This window comes from Crocuta crocuta, unplaced genomic scaffold (genome assembly GCF_008692635.1).
Source record: "Crocuta crocuta isolate KB4526 unplaced genomic scaffold, BGI_CrCroc_1.0 scaffold334, whole genome shotgun sequence".
NCBI classification, from domain to species: Eukaryota; Metazoa; Chordata; class Mammalia; order Carnivora; family Hyaenidae; genus Crocuta; species Crocuta crocuta.
The window spans coordinates 3,128,693-3,148,299 of record NW_027533260.1 but is presented as its reverse complement, the minus strand read 5'-3'; the positions used below and the strand labels follow the sequence as shown (position 1 = coordinate 3,148,299).

Below are 19,607 nucleotides of genomic sequence, written 5' to 3'. Positions count from 1 at the left end.
GCGTCTCGCGCTTCTCCAGGACTGCGGGGTCTGGCTGCCGCTCATTGTTCTTGAGCTTGAGGAAGCGGTGGAGCTGTTCGAGGTGCGCTATGTGCCGCTGCAGGGCCTGCACCTCCGTCTCGTTCTGGGCCACCTCCTTGTCCGCCCTCTCCCGCAGCATGCCCAGCTTGGTCTTTGCCTCCTCCCTGCGGGGGGGTGGGGGGGGCGGGAGCCCAGGGGTCAGGGAGGACAGGGCAGCCCGGGGTCCCAGGGATGGGGCAGAATCAGAGTGCAGAACCGCCCCCCCCCATAAAGACAAAAACCTTCCTAGTTTCCTGAAGGGGAGTCAGGTGATAGGGTGGAAGCAGGGTGGGCGGTAAGGGACTGATGGCCCGCCTCTTCTTGGGGGGGGGGCACTGCTGAGCGCACACAGGGCCCCCGGGAGGCCTGGGCATTATTGTGTGGGCCGCGGAGCGGAGGCACCAGTTAGAGACTCTCCTCGCACCCGGGAGGCTTAGCCCCGGATGATCAGGTAATCAGGCCGGAGCCTGGGGGTCGTGTGATGGGAAACAGGAGAGGCCTGGACCGTTCGGGGCCTCATGGTGGACACACAGACGCCCTCGCCCACGTGTTAGCATATTGGGGGTGCTCTGGAAGCCTCAGCCCCCAGAGTCTTGTGGCCTGCTCATCTGAAAGTGTGGCTTTTCAGCTTTTACCCACAGTGCAGCCTGAATTCCCGGTGCCCCAAACCTATTTCACAAGTCACAGGAGCCAGGGTCAGAGGGTCATTAGGAGAACAGCAGTCCAGCCTCCGCAGGTCCCTGCCCACTGGCCATTCTCCCTACTTGACACCTGCCTCAACTTTGATCACCTCCAGCCTGAGCACCAGCTTCTTGTTCTTTTTTTTTTTAAGTTTATTTATTTATTTTGAGAGAGAGAGAGAGTGAGCTTGTGCACACAAGTGGGAAAGGGGCAGAGAGAGAGGGAGAGAGAATCCTAAGCAGGCTCCGTGCTGACAGAGCCCTGTGCGAGGCTCGAACTCCTGAACGGTGAGCTCATGACCTGATCTCAAATCAAGAGTCAGGATGCTTCACCGACTGAACCGCCCGGGCACCCCTCCAGCTTCTTGATCTTTCCAGATGCCTGCCAGGCCTACTCAGGTCAGCCCTCCTGGGTGGGAGGCCTCCCCCGGGCACACAGAGGCCCCAGCCCCAGTGACACGGCCACGTGCTGGTGGCAGCCCTCCTCGGGGACCGGGACTCACATGCTTTCTGTGCCTCACATTCCGTGCCAACTGAGGGGCAGGGGGGAGGGATCCCGAATCCTGAGAGCCAGACCTGCAGGGGGAGCTTTCTAGAACAGCAGCGCTGGGAGGTGGCCACCCTTATCACGGTCATGTCACAGTGGAAGACAGAGGTTGTGACCTGGCCCAGGCAATCAGCCGGAGGAGTGTGGTCCGAGGCTGCAGGGATGGAGACAGGCCGGCCAGCCATCACCCGTGGTGCCTGGCAGGAGAGGGGAGCCTGGCCACGCGCCTCAGGGGCTCAGATGGTTGAGAGTCTCAACTCCGGCTCAGATCATCATTTCACAGTTCGTGGGTTCGAGCCCCGCGTCCGGCTCTGTGCTGACAGCTCGGAGCCTGGAGCCTGTTTTGGATTCTGTGTCCCCCTCTCTCCCCCTGCCCCCCTGCCCACTTGTACTCCGTCTCTCTCTCTCTCTCTCTCAAAAATAAACAAAAATATTTTAAAAAATTTTTAAAAAGAGGTGATAGTCGCACAACATTGTGAGCGTCATAAATGCCACTGAACTCTATGTACACTTCAAAATGGTGAATTTTGTTATGTTTGTGTTAACAAAATGAAAAAAAAAAAAGAAGGAAGAAATCTCAGCAACCAAAAGGTAGATCTGGGCTATAACTGATGTCGTGAGGAACATGCACCCTGAGTAAGCAGAAGTCCCAGGGAGAAACAAGACCCTGAATGGAAGGTAGGAAACCAGGTGCCCGGGAGGCTCAGTTGGTTAAGCGTCAGACTCGGTTCTGGTTCAGGTCATGATCTCACAGTCTGCGAGATGGAGCCCTGTGCTGGGCTCTGTGCTGACTTCTGGAGCCTGCTTAGGATTCTCTCTCNTATAATTGGTTCCGAATGTCTATTTCTGGAGTTCTGAACCCTCCCACCTCTGCCTATGGCAAAGTGCGTGCCACGTGAGCGCAGCCCCAAATTGGGCCTTACCTGACGGCATAGGCAGCCGAAGACGAGGCCATGAGGGCGCCTACTGTGTGTCGCAGGCGCCGGATTTCCTGCAAGAGAACAAAACGGATGACTTTCTTACGGCATCCTCGCTGTAGGCCCTTCCTTTACACCCGGTGGACTTCCCCACCCCCTTCCCCCCCAGCAAGAACGGGGACTCCCGCGCCTCCCAAATGTGTGGACCTTCCTCGCTGGCGGCCACTGGGCCGGAAGGCTGGCTCAGAGGGCTTCTCCTCGCGAAACCCTCACTCCAGAACATTCCTAAGAGCGCCTCCCTAACTCTGTGGTCGGGTTCAGAAATGTGCGTGAATGTCCTCATTGTGACCACACCCATCCGTCTTCTAATTCCAAAGAAATGACTTTGCAGTTATTATGGGTAAAAAGGGTTCTTTCCGGAGAGAGAAGGAAGGAGATTATATATAATGTGTATATATATATGTATATAATTATATACACGTATATAATGTGTATGTACATATGAATGTATATACAATTACATACATATATGTGCACATATACACATATATACGTGTATATACATATATGTAATGTGTATGTATATATTAAGGTATATACAATAGATGTAGATGTATACATTTATACGTATATAAACATACGTGCACACGCACAACATAATTACTTTTGCAAAAAGAAACTCAGGATGGATAACCGGAAGCTACAAGGCTGGATGGGAGGAACTGAGAGACAAGGAAAAGAAATGATGTTTCTCTGGGATACCTTTTGGAGGAGTTTTGTTTAGGAAGCGCTGTTAATGGTTTATATGTTCATCAGGAATATTCAATCAACAGTACTGGGAGGAAAGGGGAGAAATAAAACGGAATATGAAACAGAAGCAAATGAACCTCGCTGTACTTTAGACATGGTTTGGGAGGGGCGCCTGGGGGGCTCAGTCAGTTAAGCGTCTGATTCCAGCTCAGGTCATGATCTCATGGTTCATGGGTTCGAGCCCCACATCAGGCTCTGTGCTGACAGCTTGGAGCCTGGAGCCTGCTTCAGGTTCTGTCTCCCTCCCTCTCCGCTGCTCCCTTGCGCTCGCTCGCTCTCTCTCTCTCTCTCTCAAAAATAAACATCACAAATGGGCCAAGGGATGGTTCTAGATGAACAGAGCCTGGACAACCAAATGCAGTGTGGGACCCTGGCTTGGAGCCTAGAGGAAGAAAATCAAATCGGCTGCAAAGAACATCACTGGAACCTTCAGAGAACTTTAAACAGGGACGGTGTAGGATTGTAATATCATCGAGGTTCCTGACTTGGGTAACTGCCCCGTGTTTCTGTAAGAAAATGGTCTTATTCTTAGGAAATTCACACAGTAGTTCCTAGGGGCATCGTGTGTGCGGTGCATCCTCAAAAGTTCAGCAGTCGTGATAATAGATTATCTTCAGTAAACAAATAATAATTAGAGCGTGTGTGTGTGTAAATATGGCAAATTATCAATCTGGCGAAGACTAGAGTTCTCTGTGCTCTTCTTTCAGGGAAGGGAAGGTGGAGGAGAAAGAGAAGGTTCCTCAAAGGCCATCAAAGGTTACAGAGATACCCACAGAATGGTCTGGCTGTCACAATGACATCCCGGCTTCGGTAAGTCTAAATGAGGCCGCCTTTCTGTTGGAAGCGTCCTGGAATGTTTTCGAGGCCTCCCTTCCCTCTGGACGGAGGGAAACCTATGGCTCCAGTAGATTCCGTACTTGAGGCCGGAGTGCTGGAGTTGAGTCCTCTCCCTACCCCAGCTGGGCCAACAGGTCCTTGGCCCTTCAAGGCCACTGACCTTCTGCAGGTTATGGTCCACGTTCAGATAGCGGTTCCTCTCAATGCGCAGGAGATCCAGCTCTTCCCTCAGGGCCGCGTTCTGCACCAGCTGGATGTCAAAGCGACAGGTGACCTGGGGGGGAGGGGAGTACTAAAGTCTGTCTGACGCCCGGCCTGCCTCCCTCTTGCACACTGGGACAAGGAGTGGGCACTTGTCACGTGTGGGGCCCGTTCCCGATCTGGGGACCCTGAGAGCGTTGCCTAGTTCCCCTAAGGACCCGGGCATCAGTCTCCTGTCCTTGGGCACCCTCCATCTCTCAGGCTCATGTCTCCTGATCCTTCTTGGGGAGCCCAGTGTTTCAGGCATGCCCCCCTCCGGGCATCTGGTCCACCGTTTCTGGAACTTGACCCTATGCTCAGTTTCCCCCGTCCCCACCCCCAGAGCTCAGGTCTGGAGGGAGCCAAGGGGCTGGCCCTCACCCTGTCCAACTGGTCTTCTAGGATCTTGATCCTTCGCCGGATCTTGACCTTCTGATCCAGGATGAGTCCCGGGGCCCTGATAGCCTTACTGTGGGTGAAGATCCGGGTCTCCCACTCCTGGATCTGGAGGAAAGAGGATGGTACCTATTTGTTGGCTGAGTGTGGCAGGGACTGAGGCACCAGGGAGGGTGAGTGGCTGGGCGTGGCTGCCTTCCGCCATCCTGTGGCCCCAGCGATCTGTTCTGTCCTTCTTCTGCTGGCGGCGCCCACCTTCCCATGTGGTTCTGGCTTCCGAACACAGCAAGCCGCCTTACCAGCCGCACGAGCCAGGTTCCCACACCCCCAGTGACTGTCCTAGGGATGGACATGCGAGCCAAGCGGAGCCAGCCTGACTCCCTTCCCCGTATTTTGGGGGACAGGCACGAGGTAGATGGACGGGACTCCAGGACTTCCGCTGTCCCAGTCCCCGGCGCATGGAGAGTCCAGCAGGTGGAGGCCCGTAGACCAAGTGCAGACAAGAGACGGAGAGATGATGAGAGTGAGCCCCTGGAGCCATTGCATTCCCCTGGGTCTGGCTACGCGCGAAGCCATTGCCAACCCGTCCTCGTTTCCGTAGTCCTCTTTACTCATTTGGGGCGCGCGGTCTCCCCGATAAATTGGGAAGCTTCATGAGGGCGGAATGCTCTTTTCTGTGTGCCTAACACACAGTAGGTTCTCAATGAAACGTGCAGATCAAATGAGTAAGTGGGATGGCTTAAGGCTGTATTTCTAATTTGTGTGCCTTTATGGGTTGGGTTGTGTCCTGCCCCCCAAATTCATATGTTTAAGGGCTAATCCCAGTACCTCAGAACGTGAGCTTATTTGGACACAGGCTCTTTACAGAGATAATCAAGACGAAGTCATGAGGATGTCGTGTGTCAGCGTACCTGGTGGTGGTGTCGTTATGCAAAGGGGAAATTTGGACCTAGAAGTGCACAGAGGGAAAACGCCACCCTCCAATACTTCCATCCTGGATCCCCAGCCTTCAAAACCATGGGACAATAGATTCCTGTCATTTAAGCCACCCAGAGCTTGTGGTTCTTTGTTACAGTGTCCCCTAGAAAACGGATGCCTCTGCCCAGGCACCCCAGAGCATTGCAGCAAATTCAAAGGGAGCACCAGGGGGATATTTTCAGGGGTTTTTTTAATTTAAAAAAAAATTTAATGTTTATATTCATTTTTGAGAGACAGAGAGAGACAGAGCGTGAGCAAGGGAGGGGCAGAGAGAGAGGGGGACACAGAATCCGAAGCAGGCTCCAGGCTCTGAGCTAGCTGTCAGCACAACGCGGGGCTCGAACCCACAAACTGTAAGATCATGACCTGAGCCGAAGTCAGCTGCTTAACCGACTGAGCCACCCAGGCACCCTGATATTTTCAGTGTGGAGGGAGGCACACTGACATGGGTCAGACACCGCATGAACTACGAGCTCAAAGCAGTTCACAGGTTCAACACAAGACGGTGCTATGTTCCTTTTGATGACTCACATCTTTGTGAAACTGAGTTCCAAATATCCAGGGGTGGGGGGGGTGCGCCTGGGTGGGTCAGTCGGTTAAGCGTCCGACTTTCGCTTAGGTCATGATCTCGCGGTTCGTGGGTTCAAGCCCCGCGTCGGGCTCTGTGCTGACTGCCAGCTCGGAGCCTGGAGCCTATTTCAGAGTCTGTATCTCCCTCTCTCTCTGACCCTCCCCTGCTCACGCTGTCTCTCTCTCTCTCTCTCTCTCTCTCCTAGAAATAAAAATATTTAAAAAAATAATAATAAAATAAAATAATCAAATGTCCAGAAATGTTACCAGTGGGGAAAACTGGCCAAAGTGTACAAGGAACCTCTCTGTATTATTTCTTCCAATTGCATGTGCATCTATAATTATCCCAGCAAAATTTTCAATTAAAAATGAAAGGAAGGAAGGAAGGAAGGAAGGATGGAAAGAAGAGAAATGAAAGAAAAAAAGACGAAAGAAAGAGAGAGAGAGAGAGAAGGAAGGAAGGAAGGAAAGAAAGAAAGAAAGAAAGAAAGAAAGAAAGAAAGAAAGAAAGAAAGAAAGAAAGAAAGAGGAAGGGAGAGAGGAGGGAGGGAAGGAGGAAGAAAACCGAGTACTGCACAGAAGTCAGCCCAGAGCAAGAGTGGTGAGTCCAGTCTGACTCTATGACCCAAAGGCACAAACATCCCACCGGTAGATAATTGTGCTTGCTCTCCATCTCTCAAAAATGGATAAACATTTTAAAACATTTTTCTAAAAAGAATGAAATACAATTTTTTCTATTTGTGTATTCATTTTCAAACGGTCTCTAGGTTGTTAGGATGAAAACACTAGTTTGTTTACATTTTTTTAAATGTTTATTTTTGAGAGACAGCAAGACAGAGACAGAGCATGAGCAGGGGAGGGCCAGAGAGACACACAATCTGAAGCAGGCTCCAGGCTCTGAGCTGTCAGCACAGAGCCTGACGCGGGGCTCGAACCCACGAACCATGAGATCATGACCTGAGCCGAAGTCGGGTGCTTAACCAACTGAGCCCCCCAGGCGCCCCAGGGACAGTCTTATATAAGATAACCTAATGAACGGAGTGACATCCCTCATGCTGTATTTTCTTGGCCAGAATCAAGTCACAGGTTCTGCCCTCACTGAAGGGGAGGGTCTTACACTGGGGAGCGACTCCCTGGGGGTCACCTTAGGGATAGAGTACAAGTTTCCCCTTAGAAAGTAGAGCGTTCCTATGAGATCCTTCATGAGCCCAAATGGCAGAAAGTGAAGAAGGGATGACCAGTAGTTTGTATGGGAAACAAAATGTATAGCATTCCCGGACCCCCCAAAAATAAGCTCGCTTAGGCTTGTCTGATACTTTCAGACACATTTTGCTAACAACTGCACAAAATAAACCAAGAGAAAGCGAAGATGCTGATGGACCCAGTTCAAAGCTCTGGCAGCCAGATGCTCACATGCTGAGTGCTTCCCAGAAAGGAGCTTGCGGGGGGGACCCCCTCTCACTGCTCGGGGTGCAGGCTGCCTCTGACAGCTCGCTGTGAAACAAATGCTGAGTGCTATTTTTCCTTTTTTCCCTTTTTTTTTTTGTAAAAGCTCAAATCCTCCTCGGATTTGAAAACAGCTATTTAGCCAAAACAGCCACTGATGCAGGTCTTCTGAAAAAGCCAAGTGGTATAATGCGTAATTTTCTTTTTTTTTTTTAATGCGTAATTTTCGAAAAGCAGGGGAATACTTGTATTTTTTGTGAAAATCGGCCAATGCTGTAAATCAGGGCCTTTTTCCTCCCTACCTGCCGATTCCGCAGCACACAGCTGACTAACGGAGGTGAGAGGTTCTAAAAATGTTACTCAGAAATTAAGGGTTCTGGGAACAAGGAAAGTTTAGGACCCACTCGCTTGAGAAGTTCTTCCCAAGATTAGAAAACACTCTCCTCCAATTTTTAAAAATATTTGAACTTTGCTTTTCACATTTGGGTCTCTAATAACTAATAAAACTCTAGAATTTATGTTTGTTTTATTTTAGACAGGCAGAGAGAGGGAATCTCAAGAGGGCTCCAAGCTCAGCACGGAGCCTGACGCAAGGCTTGATCCCACGACCCTGGGGAGCCTGGGACCCTGGGATGGCACGACCCTTGAGCCAAAATCAAGAGTCAGATGCCCAACCGACTGAGCCACCCAGGTGCCCCAGAACTTCTGTTTTTATATGGTGTGAGGTAGGAAACTTTTCTGACAGCTTTGTTGAAGTATAAATAACATACAATAAAACTACACTATTTAGGGGCGACTGGGTGGCTCAGTTGGTTAAGCGTCCGACTTCAGCTCAGGTCATGATCTCATGGTTCGTGGGTTCGAGCCCCACATTGGGCTCTGTGCTGACAGCCAGCTCAGAGCCTGGAGCTGCTTCGGATTCTGTGTCTCCCTCTCTCTCTCTGACCCTCCCCTGCTCATGCTGTCTCTCTCTCTCTCTCTCTCTCAGAAATAAAAAACATTAAAAAAAACTACTTAAAGTATACAATTTTTTAAGACTGACATAATCAAGATTAGTGAACATATCACCCCCAAAAGCTTCCTCATGTCCCTTTGCTGTTCTTCTGTGCCCCCCACCCCCTGGCAGTCACTAAGGAGTTTTGTCACTAAGGAGTTTTGTCAAGGAAATCACAGGGGTGCATGGCTGGCTCAGTCGGTAGAGCATGGGATGCTTGATCATGGGGTTGTAAGTTCGAGCCCCATGTTGGGTATAGAGATTACTTAAAAACCAATCAATCACTCGATCAATCAATGGAATCTCATAGTGTAAACTCTTTCTGAGGGGGAGGGTCTGGCTTCTTTCACTCAGAACAGTTATTCTGAAATTCATCCACATTGTTGGGTGTATCAATAGCCCAATCCTTTTTATTGGTGAGTAGCTTTCCAGTGTATGGACGTAACCACAATTTCTTTATCCATTCGCCTTCTGGTGGACATTTGAGTTGTTTCCATCTTGCATTTCACAAATAAGGCTGTTACGAAGATTCACGTACAAGTCTGTACGAACATATGCCTCCTTTTCTCTTGGGTAAATACCTAGGAGGCAGAATGTCTGATTCGTATGGTTAGGGTACATTTAACTTTTTTAGAAGCTGCCAGAGTGTTTTCCAAAGTGGTCATGCCATTTGCATTCCGCCCAGCAGGCCGTGGGAGTCCCAATTCCTCCACACCCTCACCAACACCGGGTAAGGTCTTTTTAATCCCAGCCATTCTAAAATGGTCGTAGAGGTTTCTCGTGATTTTCGTTCGCGTTCCTCTAATGACTAACACCGCTGAGCATCTTCCATGTGCTTGTTGTCATCTTACATGGTTTCTGGTGAAGTGACTGTTCAACTCTTCCGCCAGTGCTTCCTGATTGGATCCTCTGTTTTCTTATTGAGGGTTCTTGATAAATTCCAGATACAAGTTCTTTATCAGCTGTACCCTTTGCAAAGATTTCTCCCATTGTAAGGGCTTAGTTTGTCATTCTCTCAACAGTATCTTTTGAAGAGAAGTTTTTCAATATTATGGAGTTCGGTTTATCAATTTGTCCTTTTGTGGATCATGCTTTTGGTGACATAGCTAAGAAATCTTTGCCTAAGCCAAAAAAGAAAAAAAGAAAGAAATCTTTGCCTAAGCCAAGCTCACAAAGCTTTTCTCCTATTTCCTTCTAAAAGTTTTATAGTTTAAAAAAATCTTTTTTAATGTTTATTTTTGAGAGAGAGAGACACATACACATACACAGAGTGAGAGTGGGGGAGGGGCAGAGAGAGGGAGACACAGAATCCAAAGCATGCTCCAGGCTTCGAGCTGTCAGCACAGAGCCCGATGCGGGGCTCGAACTCACAGACCGTGAGATCATGACCTGAGCCAAAGTCAGATGCTTAACCGACTGAGCCCCCCAGGTGCCCCTAAAGTTTTATAGTTTTAGATTTTACATTTAGGTCTATGATAGCTAACATCTTTTTTTTTTTCCTTTAAAAAAATGTCACTGTGGGGGCACCTGGGTGGCTCAGGTGGTTAAGCATCCAACTCTTGGCTTTGGGTCAGGTCATGATCTCCTGGTTCATGAATTTGAGACTCGCATTGGGCCCTGAGCTGACAGCGTGGACCCTGCTTGGGATTCTCTCTCCCTCCCTCTCTCTGTCTCTCTCTCAAAAATAAGTAAATACACTTTAAAAAACAGTACTGTACACAGAAAAGTGCATAGATGATGTACATACAACTTATTATGTATTTTGAACTGAACATCCTTGGATGTTCAGCCAGGTCAAGAACCAGAATGCTGACAGCACGGCGGATCCGCCCCTCCTCACCCCTACCCTCCTCTCCACAGACGTACCACAACCCTGCCTCTGTCACTTCCCTTTGCTGAGGTAACAAAGCATCACACAGTTACTGGCTTAACACTTAACGAACCTCTTTCTTACACTTCTGGAGGTCAGAAGTCTGAAATCAGTTTCACTGGTTTCAGGAAATCAAGGCGCCAGCGAGGCTGAATTCCTTCTGGAAATTCCAGGAGAGAATTCCCATTTCTAGAGGCTGGATTCCTTGGCTCATGGCCCCTCCAACCTCTCCTCCTCCTCTTCACCTCTTCCTTCTCCATCATCACATCAACTTCTCTGATTCGAGGTCAGGTCATAAGGGGACCTGATTCTGTCCCCTGATTCTCTGATTCTGACCTGTCCTTATAAGGACTTCTGAGATGACATTGGGCCCTCCTGGACCATCTAGGGGAATCTCCCTTTCTCAACATCTCTGCAGAATCTCTTTTGCCACGTAAAGTAACATACTCAGAAGGTCCCGGGATCAGGATGTGGACATCTTAGAGGGATCGTTATTCTGTTTGCCATAATTTCTTCAGTGAAATTCATGTTTTTACTTTGTGGTTTTATCACCCATGTATGTACCCCTAAACAAAAGTTGCGTTTGGACTGATTTTGAATTTTACATCAATGAAATCATGCTACCTGTATGGGTTTTTAAAAATTGTTTAAGTGTATTTATTTTGGAAGAGAGAGCACGAATGAGGGAGGAGAAGAGAGAGAGGGAGAGAATCCCAGGCAGGCTCTGTGCTGTCAGCTCGGAGATCATGATCATGAGATCATGACCTGAGCTGAAACCAAGAGCCAGCTGTTTAACCAGCTGAGCCCCCAAGCACCCCACTATCTGTTCTATGTTTTGCTTCCTGCAAATGTGCCACCCTTGTGGCTGTAATGGTAATTCATTCATTTTTCATTGCTGTATACTACTTCAGTATGCAAATATACCACAATTTATTCGTTCATTCACATACTGATGGACATTTGGGTTATTTCCAGTTTGGAGCTGGCCAGTATGAATGACTTCGGGTTTTTTTTTTTTAATTTTTTACAGCTTATTTATTTTTGAGACAGAGACAGAACATGAGCAGGGGAGGGGCAGAGAGAGAGGGAGACACAGAATCTGAAACAGGCTCCAGGCTCTGAGCTGCCAGCACAGAATCTGATGTGGGGCTCGAACCCACAAATGAGATCATGACCTGAGCCACAGTTGGACACTTAACGGACTGAGCCACCCAGACGCCCCCGGTATGAATGATTTCAGCATCCCTTTACGTGAATCCCGGTCCCAGGGCCTGTGCTCGGAAGTGCACTCACTGGGTGGGAAGAAGAGTTACCAATAGATCTAAGCCTGTTTTCCATTAGAAGGTGACTCTGGCTTACTTTCCTCTGACACCGTTTCCATGGGAACATACTGGGTTAAGGTAACTACGGACACCGGCTCTGTTCCAGGCAACAGTGTTTATTATAAAAATGACCTGATTGGTGAACTACATCGGACTGAAACCACGGTGAGTGGACTCATAGATCTCAAGAGCCTGCGTGAGCAGGACTGAACAGAAACCTGGCTTCCCTCTCAAGAGCCTGCGTGAGCAGGACTGAACAGAAACCTGGCTTCCCTCTCAAGAGCCTGCGTGAGCAGGACTGAACAGAAACCTGGCTTCCCTCTCAAGAGCCTGCGTGAGCAGGACTGAACAGAAACCTGGCTTCCCCGTGGGGTATTTCTTATAACTGAGTGGGGGTGTAGACTTAGACGCTCTCCTCACAGCTTGTGTGTGAAGCCTCCCTCGGCCGAGGAGGGCAACTCCCACCCGCTTGTGTGGTACCACCCAGCTGGGCCCAAGGAAGATGTGTTTGACGCTGTCCTGTCCTCCTTCGAGACTGCTTCTGGTGACCATGCCAAGCGGGTGTGACCCTGAATCCCAGGGTAGGTCGATCTTTAAATGCAATGGATAATGGGGGGAAAGACTTTTCGGAATACGTGTGACAATTTATGTCCCCGCCCACAGTTCATTGGGAGCTCCCACGTGCTACTTTTCTCCCCAGTGCTTGGTATTTTCGGACACTGATTTTTGAAAATTTGGCAAGCGTTTAAGGGAATCTCATTGTGATTTCCATTTGCCTTTCTCTGATTACTAATGAGTGGTGAGTAATTCCTATATTTATTGGACATCTGAATCTCTGATTTTGCGATGTGTCAACTCAAATCCTTTAACTGTTTTTCAAAATTGGGCTGGCTCTTCAATGATTTGTAGGAGTTCCTTATATGTTCTCGGTAATAGTCCTTTGTCAGCCAAACACGTTGTGAATTTCCATTCCATGACTTTCTCTGCACACTCTTTATGTCTCTTTCAACAGAAGCTATTGACTTTAAAGTCATGGGAAGTAACAGTCTTTCCCCTTAGAAGTAGAGACTCCTATAACTTATTTAAGAAATCCTTCCCCACCTTCACACACTTAGATATCTGATGCATCTGGAATTAGTCATGGGGCTTGGAGGAGAGATAAGGGTTGCGTTTCATCTTACAGTATGAACATCCAGCCTTCACAGCACCATTATTAGAGTCCTCTTTTCCCATGTCCCGAAGTCAGGCAGCAAATGTCCACATGTGCATTGGTCTCTTTCAGAGCTCTCTCTACTCCGTCCCACAAGAGTTTTATAATAAATCTTGATAAGTGATCAAGCAAATCCTTTCACATTGTTCTTCTTCTTTTAAGTCAGTCTGTCATCTCCTCTACTGTACTTCCATAGAAGCCTTAGAATCTGCTTGCCAAGCTCATCCATTAAAAAAAGACTTTCAGTACTTTGGTTGGGATTACACTGAATCTATAAATCATTTTGGAGAACTGGCATTTTAGGACACTAATTCTTCCGGTCCATGGATAGATCTCTCTATTTATTAAGCTCTTCTTTAACATCCCTCAATAAAATTGTACAATCTACTCCATAGAAGACTCGGACACTTCTGTTATATTTTTTCTCGGGTACTTCTTTTGCCTATTATAAATGCATATTTTCTTCTTTTCTTTTATAATAGGTATTACTAATACAGAGAAGTATTAACTTTGAACATGAATTCTGTATCCAGCCACATTGTTAAAATACCTTGTTAATTATAAAACATTAGTGTTAGATTCTTCTGGATCTTCTGTGTACAGATACATCATCAACAAACAATGACAACTTCATTTCTTCCTCTCCAATGTTTACATTGTTTTTTTTTTTCTTTTCCTGACAATACTGCACCAGATAGGACCTCCAGTACAATGTTAAGCAGAAGTAGTAATAGCTGACATCATTATATTGTTACTAAACTCAAAGATCTTTTTTTTCCATGTTTCACTATCAACTATGATATTTTCTGTAGATGTTTTGTAGTTGACCTTTACCAAATTCAGGAAATGTCCTTTTTTTCCTTGTGACCTTCCATGAGTTTTTAGCATGAATGGATGCTGAATTTTATCAAATACTTTTTTTAACGTTTATTTATTTTTGAGAGAGAGACAGAGTGCAAGCGGGAGAGGGGCAGAGAGAGAGGGAGACACAGAATCTGAAGCAGGCTCCAGCTCTGAGCTGTCAGCACAGAGCCCGACGCGGGGCTCAAACCCACAAACTGTGAGATCATTACCTGAGCTGAAGTCGGATGCTTAACCGACTGAGCCACCCAGGTGCCCCTACTTTTTTATTTCTTACATAGACCAATGAGTGCTATAAACTAGTGCCAGTCCAAGAGCTGTCTGTCATCAGCCTCTGATGTGATAGGCTCAGAAAGGGAGAGACAGAATTTAAGCAAGCATCAGAAACTGTGTTTTGGAACTATTCTGAATGTGTGTGTCAAGGCAAAAGCCTTATACAAGTAGCCATTGGTAGTAGATTGGAAGTTTTAAAAGCCAGTCCATTAACCCATATATTGTTTTTCTCAAACTATGTCTATCTATCTGTCTATGTGTGTGTATATATATGTATGGCCAGAAAATGTCTATTCTCTCTCATTCATGGATGACATTTTCATTGGGTATAAGATTCTAAGTTGACAGCTTTCTCACCCAGAACAGTGAAGTATAATAACCTATCTTCTGACTGCCAATATTTCTTCTAAAAAAAATCAGCTGTCCATTTCATTGTGGCTCCTTTGAAAGTACTATCTTATTTCATGGTTACTTTTATATACTAAAATATCTATATTCATCTTTGAATCTGTGGAATCATCCTTTCATTGACTTTGGAAAATTCTCAGACATTATCTTATCACATATTATCTCTATCCCATTCTCTTTTCTGTTCTCCAGAAACTCTTTTTCTTTTTAAAGATTTTTATTTTTGGGGGGTGCCTGGGCGGCTCAGTTGGTTAAGTATCCGACTTTGGCTCAGGTCTTGATCTCTCAGTTCGTGGGTTCAAGCCCCACTTCAGGCTCTGTGCTGACAGCTCAGAGCCTGGAGGCTGCTTCGGATTCTCTGTCTCCCTCTCTCTGTGCCCCTCCCCCACTTGCGCTCTGTCTCTCTCAGTCTCTCAAAAATGAATCAACGTTTTTATTTTTTTTTTAATGTTTTATTTATTTCTAGGAGAGAGAGAGAGAGACAGCGTGAGCAGGGGAGGGTCAGAGAGAGAGGGAGTCACAGACCGAAACAGGCTCCAGGCTCCGAGCTGGCAGTCAGCACAGAGCCCGATGCGGGGCCCGAACCCACAAACCGCGAGATCATGACCTAAGCGAAAGTCGGACGCTCAACCGACTAAGCCACCCAGGCGCCCCAAGGATTTTATTTTTTTAAGCAATCTCTACACCCAATGTGGGGCTTGAACCCACAACTCCGAGATGCAGTCACACACTCCACCGACAGAGCCAGCCAGGCGCCCAATCTTCTGAAACCCTTAGACATATATTTAACCTCACCGTATCTGCAATGTCTCTTAACCACTGTCCCACGTTTCTATCTTTTTGTCTCTCTCTGGTGGAATCTAAAATTTTTTTAATGTTTTATTTATTTCTGAGAGAGAGAGAGAGACAGCATGATCAGGGGAGGGGCAGAGAGAGAGGAGACACAGAATCTGAAACAGGCTCCAGACTCTGAGCTGTCAGCACAGAGCCCGATGCGGGGCTCGAACCCACGAACCGCAAGATCATGACCTGAGCCGAAGTCGAACGCTCAACTGACTGAGCCACCCAGGTGCCCCTCCCTGATTCTCGATGATTTGTTCCCAAAAAATTCGTTCTTCAGCTTTGATCTGGTTTGCTTTCTGTCTCTCCAGTAGAATGTGAACTACATTAACGCAGGACCCCTGTCTGGTTCACTGCTGTGTCCTCAACACCCAAAACGATGGCGGGCACTCAGCAGGTACTCCACAACTATCTGTGTGATGAATGAATGCCACCAGCACATCTTTTCTTGACTTTATAGGGAACTTCACAGAGTTGTATTCTAGAGACCCTATCCCCCACCTGATCTGTGGTTCTCCACAATCAAGTTCGTTAGGGCAAAGGAACCCATGGGGTCAAAATAGTAAAATCACCCTACTCTGGTGAATTTCCATACAAGATGAAGGAAAACCAGTTCACGCAGCCAACACCCCTAAGCCAGCATCCTACCATGAAGCAGCCCAAAGTTTGGTGTGTGTGAATCAGAATTCAGCACCCACAAGGCAAGCTCCGGGTGCTCCTGAGAGCTGAACAGACAAACTGATTGAAAGTCAAAGGTAAGAAAAACAAGGTGCGAGGGGCACCACGATGGCTCAGTCGCTGAGCGTCTGACTTTGGGGCTCAAGTCATGAACTCGCAGTTCACGAGTTTGAGCTCCACGTCGGGCTCTGGGCTGACAGCTTGGAGCCTGGAACCTGCTTCAGATTCTGTGTCTCCCTCTCTCTCTGCCCCTCCCCTGCTCATAATCTCTGTCTGTCTCTCTCTTTCTCAAAAATAAATAAAGATTTTTAAAAATTAAAAAAAAAAAAGAAGGGGGCAGGAAAATCAGCATCAGCACAGAAGGAGAGGAAATGACAAGAGCTGAGGGTCAGAGGGACCGTACATAAGAAAGACTCAGCTGGCTATTGCTGGCCTAGCAGATAAAGACAGGAGCCACTAAGAGAGCCTGGGTGGCTCAGTCAGTTGAGCGTCTGACTTCGACTCAGGTCATGATCTCACGGTTTATGGGTTCAAGCCCCGTGTCGGGCTCTGTGCCGACAGCTCAGAGCCTGCAGCCTCCTTTGGATTCTCTGTCTCCCCCTCTCTCTGCCCCTCCCCTGCTCATGCTCTGTCTCTCTCTGTCTCTCAATAATAAATAAAAATGTTTAAGAAAAAGAAAAAAGAAATCATTTGGTCTCGGGAAGCAACTTCTTCGTTTGTTGTTGTTTTTTAATGAAGTGTAGAACAGAAAATAGCAGAATGAACCCCACCTGGAAAAACATAATTCCTCCCCGGTGAAATTTTTGCCTCGAGTATACGTGCGCGTTTACAGGCGTGTGAACTGCCTCAGGAGTCATGGCCACAGAACCTTGAAAGAACCCTGACCTGGAAAAGTCATGCTGTTTCCAAGGTCAGGATCTTGGGGCAGGTGGGATTAAAGACCTACGTGGGCACTACGGCATTACCCATACCCCCTTTTGGCAGTTGAAAAAAACTAGGGCCCAGAGAGGTCAAAGATCTGCCCATGGTCTCACAGCTCGGACGCGGCAGGGCCAGGAGCCTAACGCAGGCTTTGCTGATGTCAGGAGGTGAGGTTTTCTTTCCCCTTTAACCGCCCCAGCCCCGTTTTGGGAAGTGTGGGACCGTGCTCAGCACGAACACCCGTACTCCTGTTAGAGTCTGAAAAGAACTCTCCTCCGTGGATTGCTTTCAATAAGCCCATTTCCTGACAGGGAAGCCAAGGCTCAAAGCCATCCCAATGCACAGAGTCTGGTCCCCTGACCCACCTGCTTGTCCAGCGCTCTGGTCTGCTCCTGTAGCTCGTTGACCTCGGCCTGCACCCGGACGCGACATTTCAGCAGATGGCCCATGTTCTCCAGCCTCTCGTTGTCCCGCAGCCGCTTGACCTGGCTCTGGGCCACGCTGATCTGGACCTGAAGGTTATCCCGTACCCCCTCCAGGTGTTCGATCTCCTTCCTGGCCACGCAGGGAGGTGGACAGCAAGCCAGCAAGGGGCAGAGTCTCAGAATCACTAAAGCCCAGCCGCGGGGCCTGCCTTTTCCCCTCTCTGACCCAGGAAGCGGCCCCTGGCCCCTTTAAGAGCCCCCTTCCACCCCAGCCCGGGGTCCAGGCCCTGGGCTCACAGTTGCTTGTTGATGCGCGCGTAGACTTCCTTGCTGTACGCCCGCCGCTCGCCCTCCATCACCTTGCACTGCCGCTGCAGTCGGCTCAGCTCCCAATCCGCTGAAGGAGGGACCAGCCAGCTGGGCTCAGGAGGGATCCGGGCCCCAGGCCCTTCCTCTCCAGGACCTAGGAATTCTGGCTCCCACAAACTGCAGCGGAAAGGCCGACCCAGGCCCCAACAGCCCCCCAGCACTGCACCTCAGTCCCCGTATCCCTCACCACCTCACCCCTTGATACTCGGGTACCCCAAGCTGATTTCTGGGTTTTCCCCCTAAACGCACGTCTACGCCCGGTTTGGGCACACATCCGCCTCCCCACCAGAGGGCGCTCCTGGAAGGTCCTCAGCCGCGCGCCACAGAGGATCTGGACCTTGGGGCCCACACCCGGGGACCGCAGTCTTGCTCCCCCTCTCCCCTTCAGGCCCCGGAGCCCAGCAGTCCCTCAGCCCTGTCCTCCGGTCTCCTCACTCTCGGCCCATCCTCCAAGGCCAGGCCTCATCCTGTCCTGCCCGGACCATCACCCCAGCCTCTTCCCCAACCTCTGGGCCTCCCTTCACAGCCGCGGAAGGTCCTTCTACACCCAAAGCGGAGCTCCAGGACCCCGGACGAAGCCGCAGCTCCTCGGCCTGATGTTCAAGGCCCCATATGACCTGAGCCTAACCACCTCTCCAGGCTGGTCCGCCAGCTAGGCCCCCACTTCCCAGGGCCCAGTGGTTCTCAACGAGGGATTCTGCACTCACAGAAAGTTGGCAATGTCTGGAGACACTTTTGATTGTCGGGATATGGGGGCAGGGTGGGTAGGGTGTCCCTGGCATGTAGTGGATGGAGGTCAGAGGTGCCCCACCATGCCCGGGACAGCCCCCATGACTAAAGACCGATCTGACCCCAAGCGCCAACAATATGGAGGCTCAGAAACCCCGTTCTAGCCACATGTTCTCTCTGCTGAAACAATCGTCCCTCCTTCCTTCTCCCATCGGCAACTCCTAGGAGGAGTTCCAAGCCCCACGCCAACTTCTCCTCCTACAGGAAGTCTTCCAGGCTTGGTCTATCCATCTACCCTGCTCCACCTCCATTCCCACGCATGCGTGTCCCCCGCTAGAGGGTTCTCTGCCCCCTCCCCGCCCCCACGTGTCCCGCAGCACAGTACTTAGAACTTGTGAAAACTGAGGAATGATTGGGGGGGGAAAAAAAAGCAAGAGCGTCTGAATTACCCATTCCTTCCAGGAAGACCTCGCTTCCATCCTCGGTGCGGGCGCTCCCTGCAGAGAGTCCCAAAGGCATCTTGGCCGAAGAGAGTGGGGCTCCTGCAGGGGCGACACGGGAACCCCTTCACACAGAGAGCAGGAGGGCGCCGGAAGGAGGGTGGGGACGAACCGCGAGGGAATTGGAAGGTGACCCCAGAACCAGCTCTGGCCTCTGTTCGAGTCCCAACGCCTCCAATCAGTTGTAGAGGAGCGCCTCTCCGGCCTCTCCCCACATCCCTCCCCACCTCCCACCTCTCATATTCCCTGTCTTGCGCTTCCACTCTGACTCTGGCGCGGGGGACGGGTCCCCTGAGCTCTGGGGATCTCTGAGGCGTGGCTGTTTGGAGAAGGAGACACGGAGGAGCGGGGAAACCCCGGCCGGCTGTGGCGAGCGAGCCCTGTCCCTACCTGCCGGAGTGTCTGATCTGTACTTGTTCTCCAAGCTCACTGTTGTGGTCTGGTTACTGGGGAGATAAAGGGCCAATGAGACCTGAGGACAGCAGCAGGGGTGGGACGNGGCCGTGGGCGGGGCGGCTGGGGAGGAGGGAGCGCGGGGGAGGAGGGGTCTTAGGAGGGGTGGCTGAGGAGGAGGGGCCGAGGCGGCCAGGAGACGTCAGGAGACCTCAGGAGACGTAGCAGGCTGTGTACAGACGGGCTAGGAGGCGGGGAGCCCTGCGAGGGGCGGGGCAGAGGGCCTGAGCGAAGAGGAACTGGGTGTGCCTTGAGGGGCGGGGCTGCGGGGCT

General features: G+C 49.7%; 1 protein-coding gene across 1 annotated transcript in view; it reads right to left on the bottom strand.

Moving 5' to 3' along the window:
- Nucleotides 1-19,607, bottom strand: part of ODAD1 (outer dynein arm docking complex subunit 1) — a 23,623-nt gene that overhangs the window by 3,595 nt on the left and 421 nt on the right. Inside the window, exons 2-9 of the mRNA XM_077747313.1 lie at nucleotides 19,272-19,327; nucleotides 18,831-18,923; nucleotides 17,581-17,680; nucleotides 17,224-17,413; nucleotides 4,473-4,595; nucleotides 4,012-4,125; nucleotides 2,211-2,278; nucleotides 1-185 (exon numbers count right to left, since the gene is read on the bottom strand). The exon at nucleotides 1-185 is cut by the window's left edge and continues 1 nt beyond it. Of these exons, the coding sequence (XP_077603439.1) occupies nucleotides 1-185; nucleotides 2,211-2,278; nucleotides 4,012-4,125; nucleotides 4,473-4,595; nucleotides 17,224-17,413; nucleotides 17,581-17,680; nucleotides 18,831-18,900 (850 nt within the window). The 5' untranslated portion in view covers nucleotides 18,901-18,923; nucleotides 19,272-19,327. The remainder of the gene's footprint in view (nucleotides 186-2,210; nucleotides 2,279-4,011; nucleotides 4,126-4,472; nucleotides 4,596-17,223; nucleotides 17,414-17,580; nucleotides 17,681-18,830; nucleotides 18,924-19,271; nucleotides 19,328-19,607) is intronic.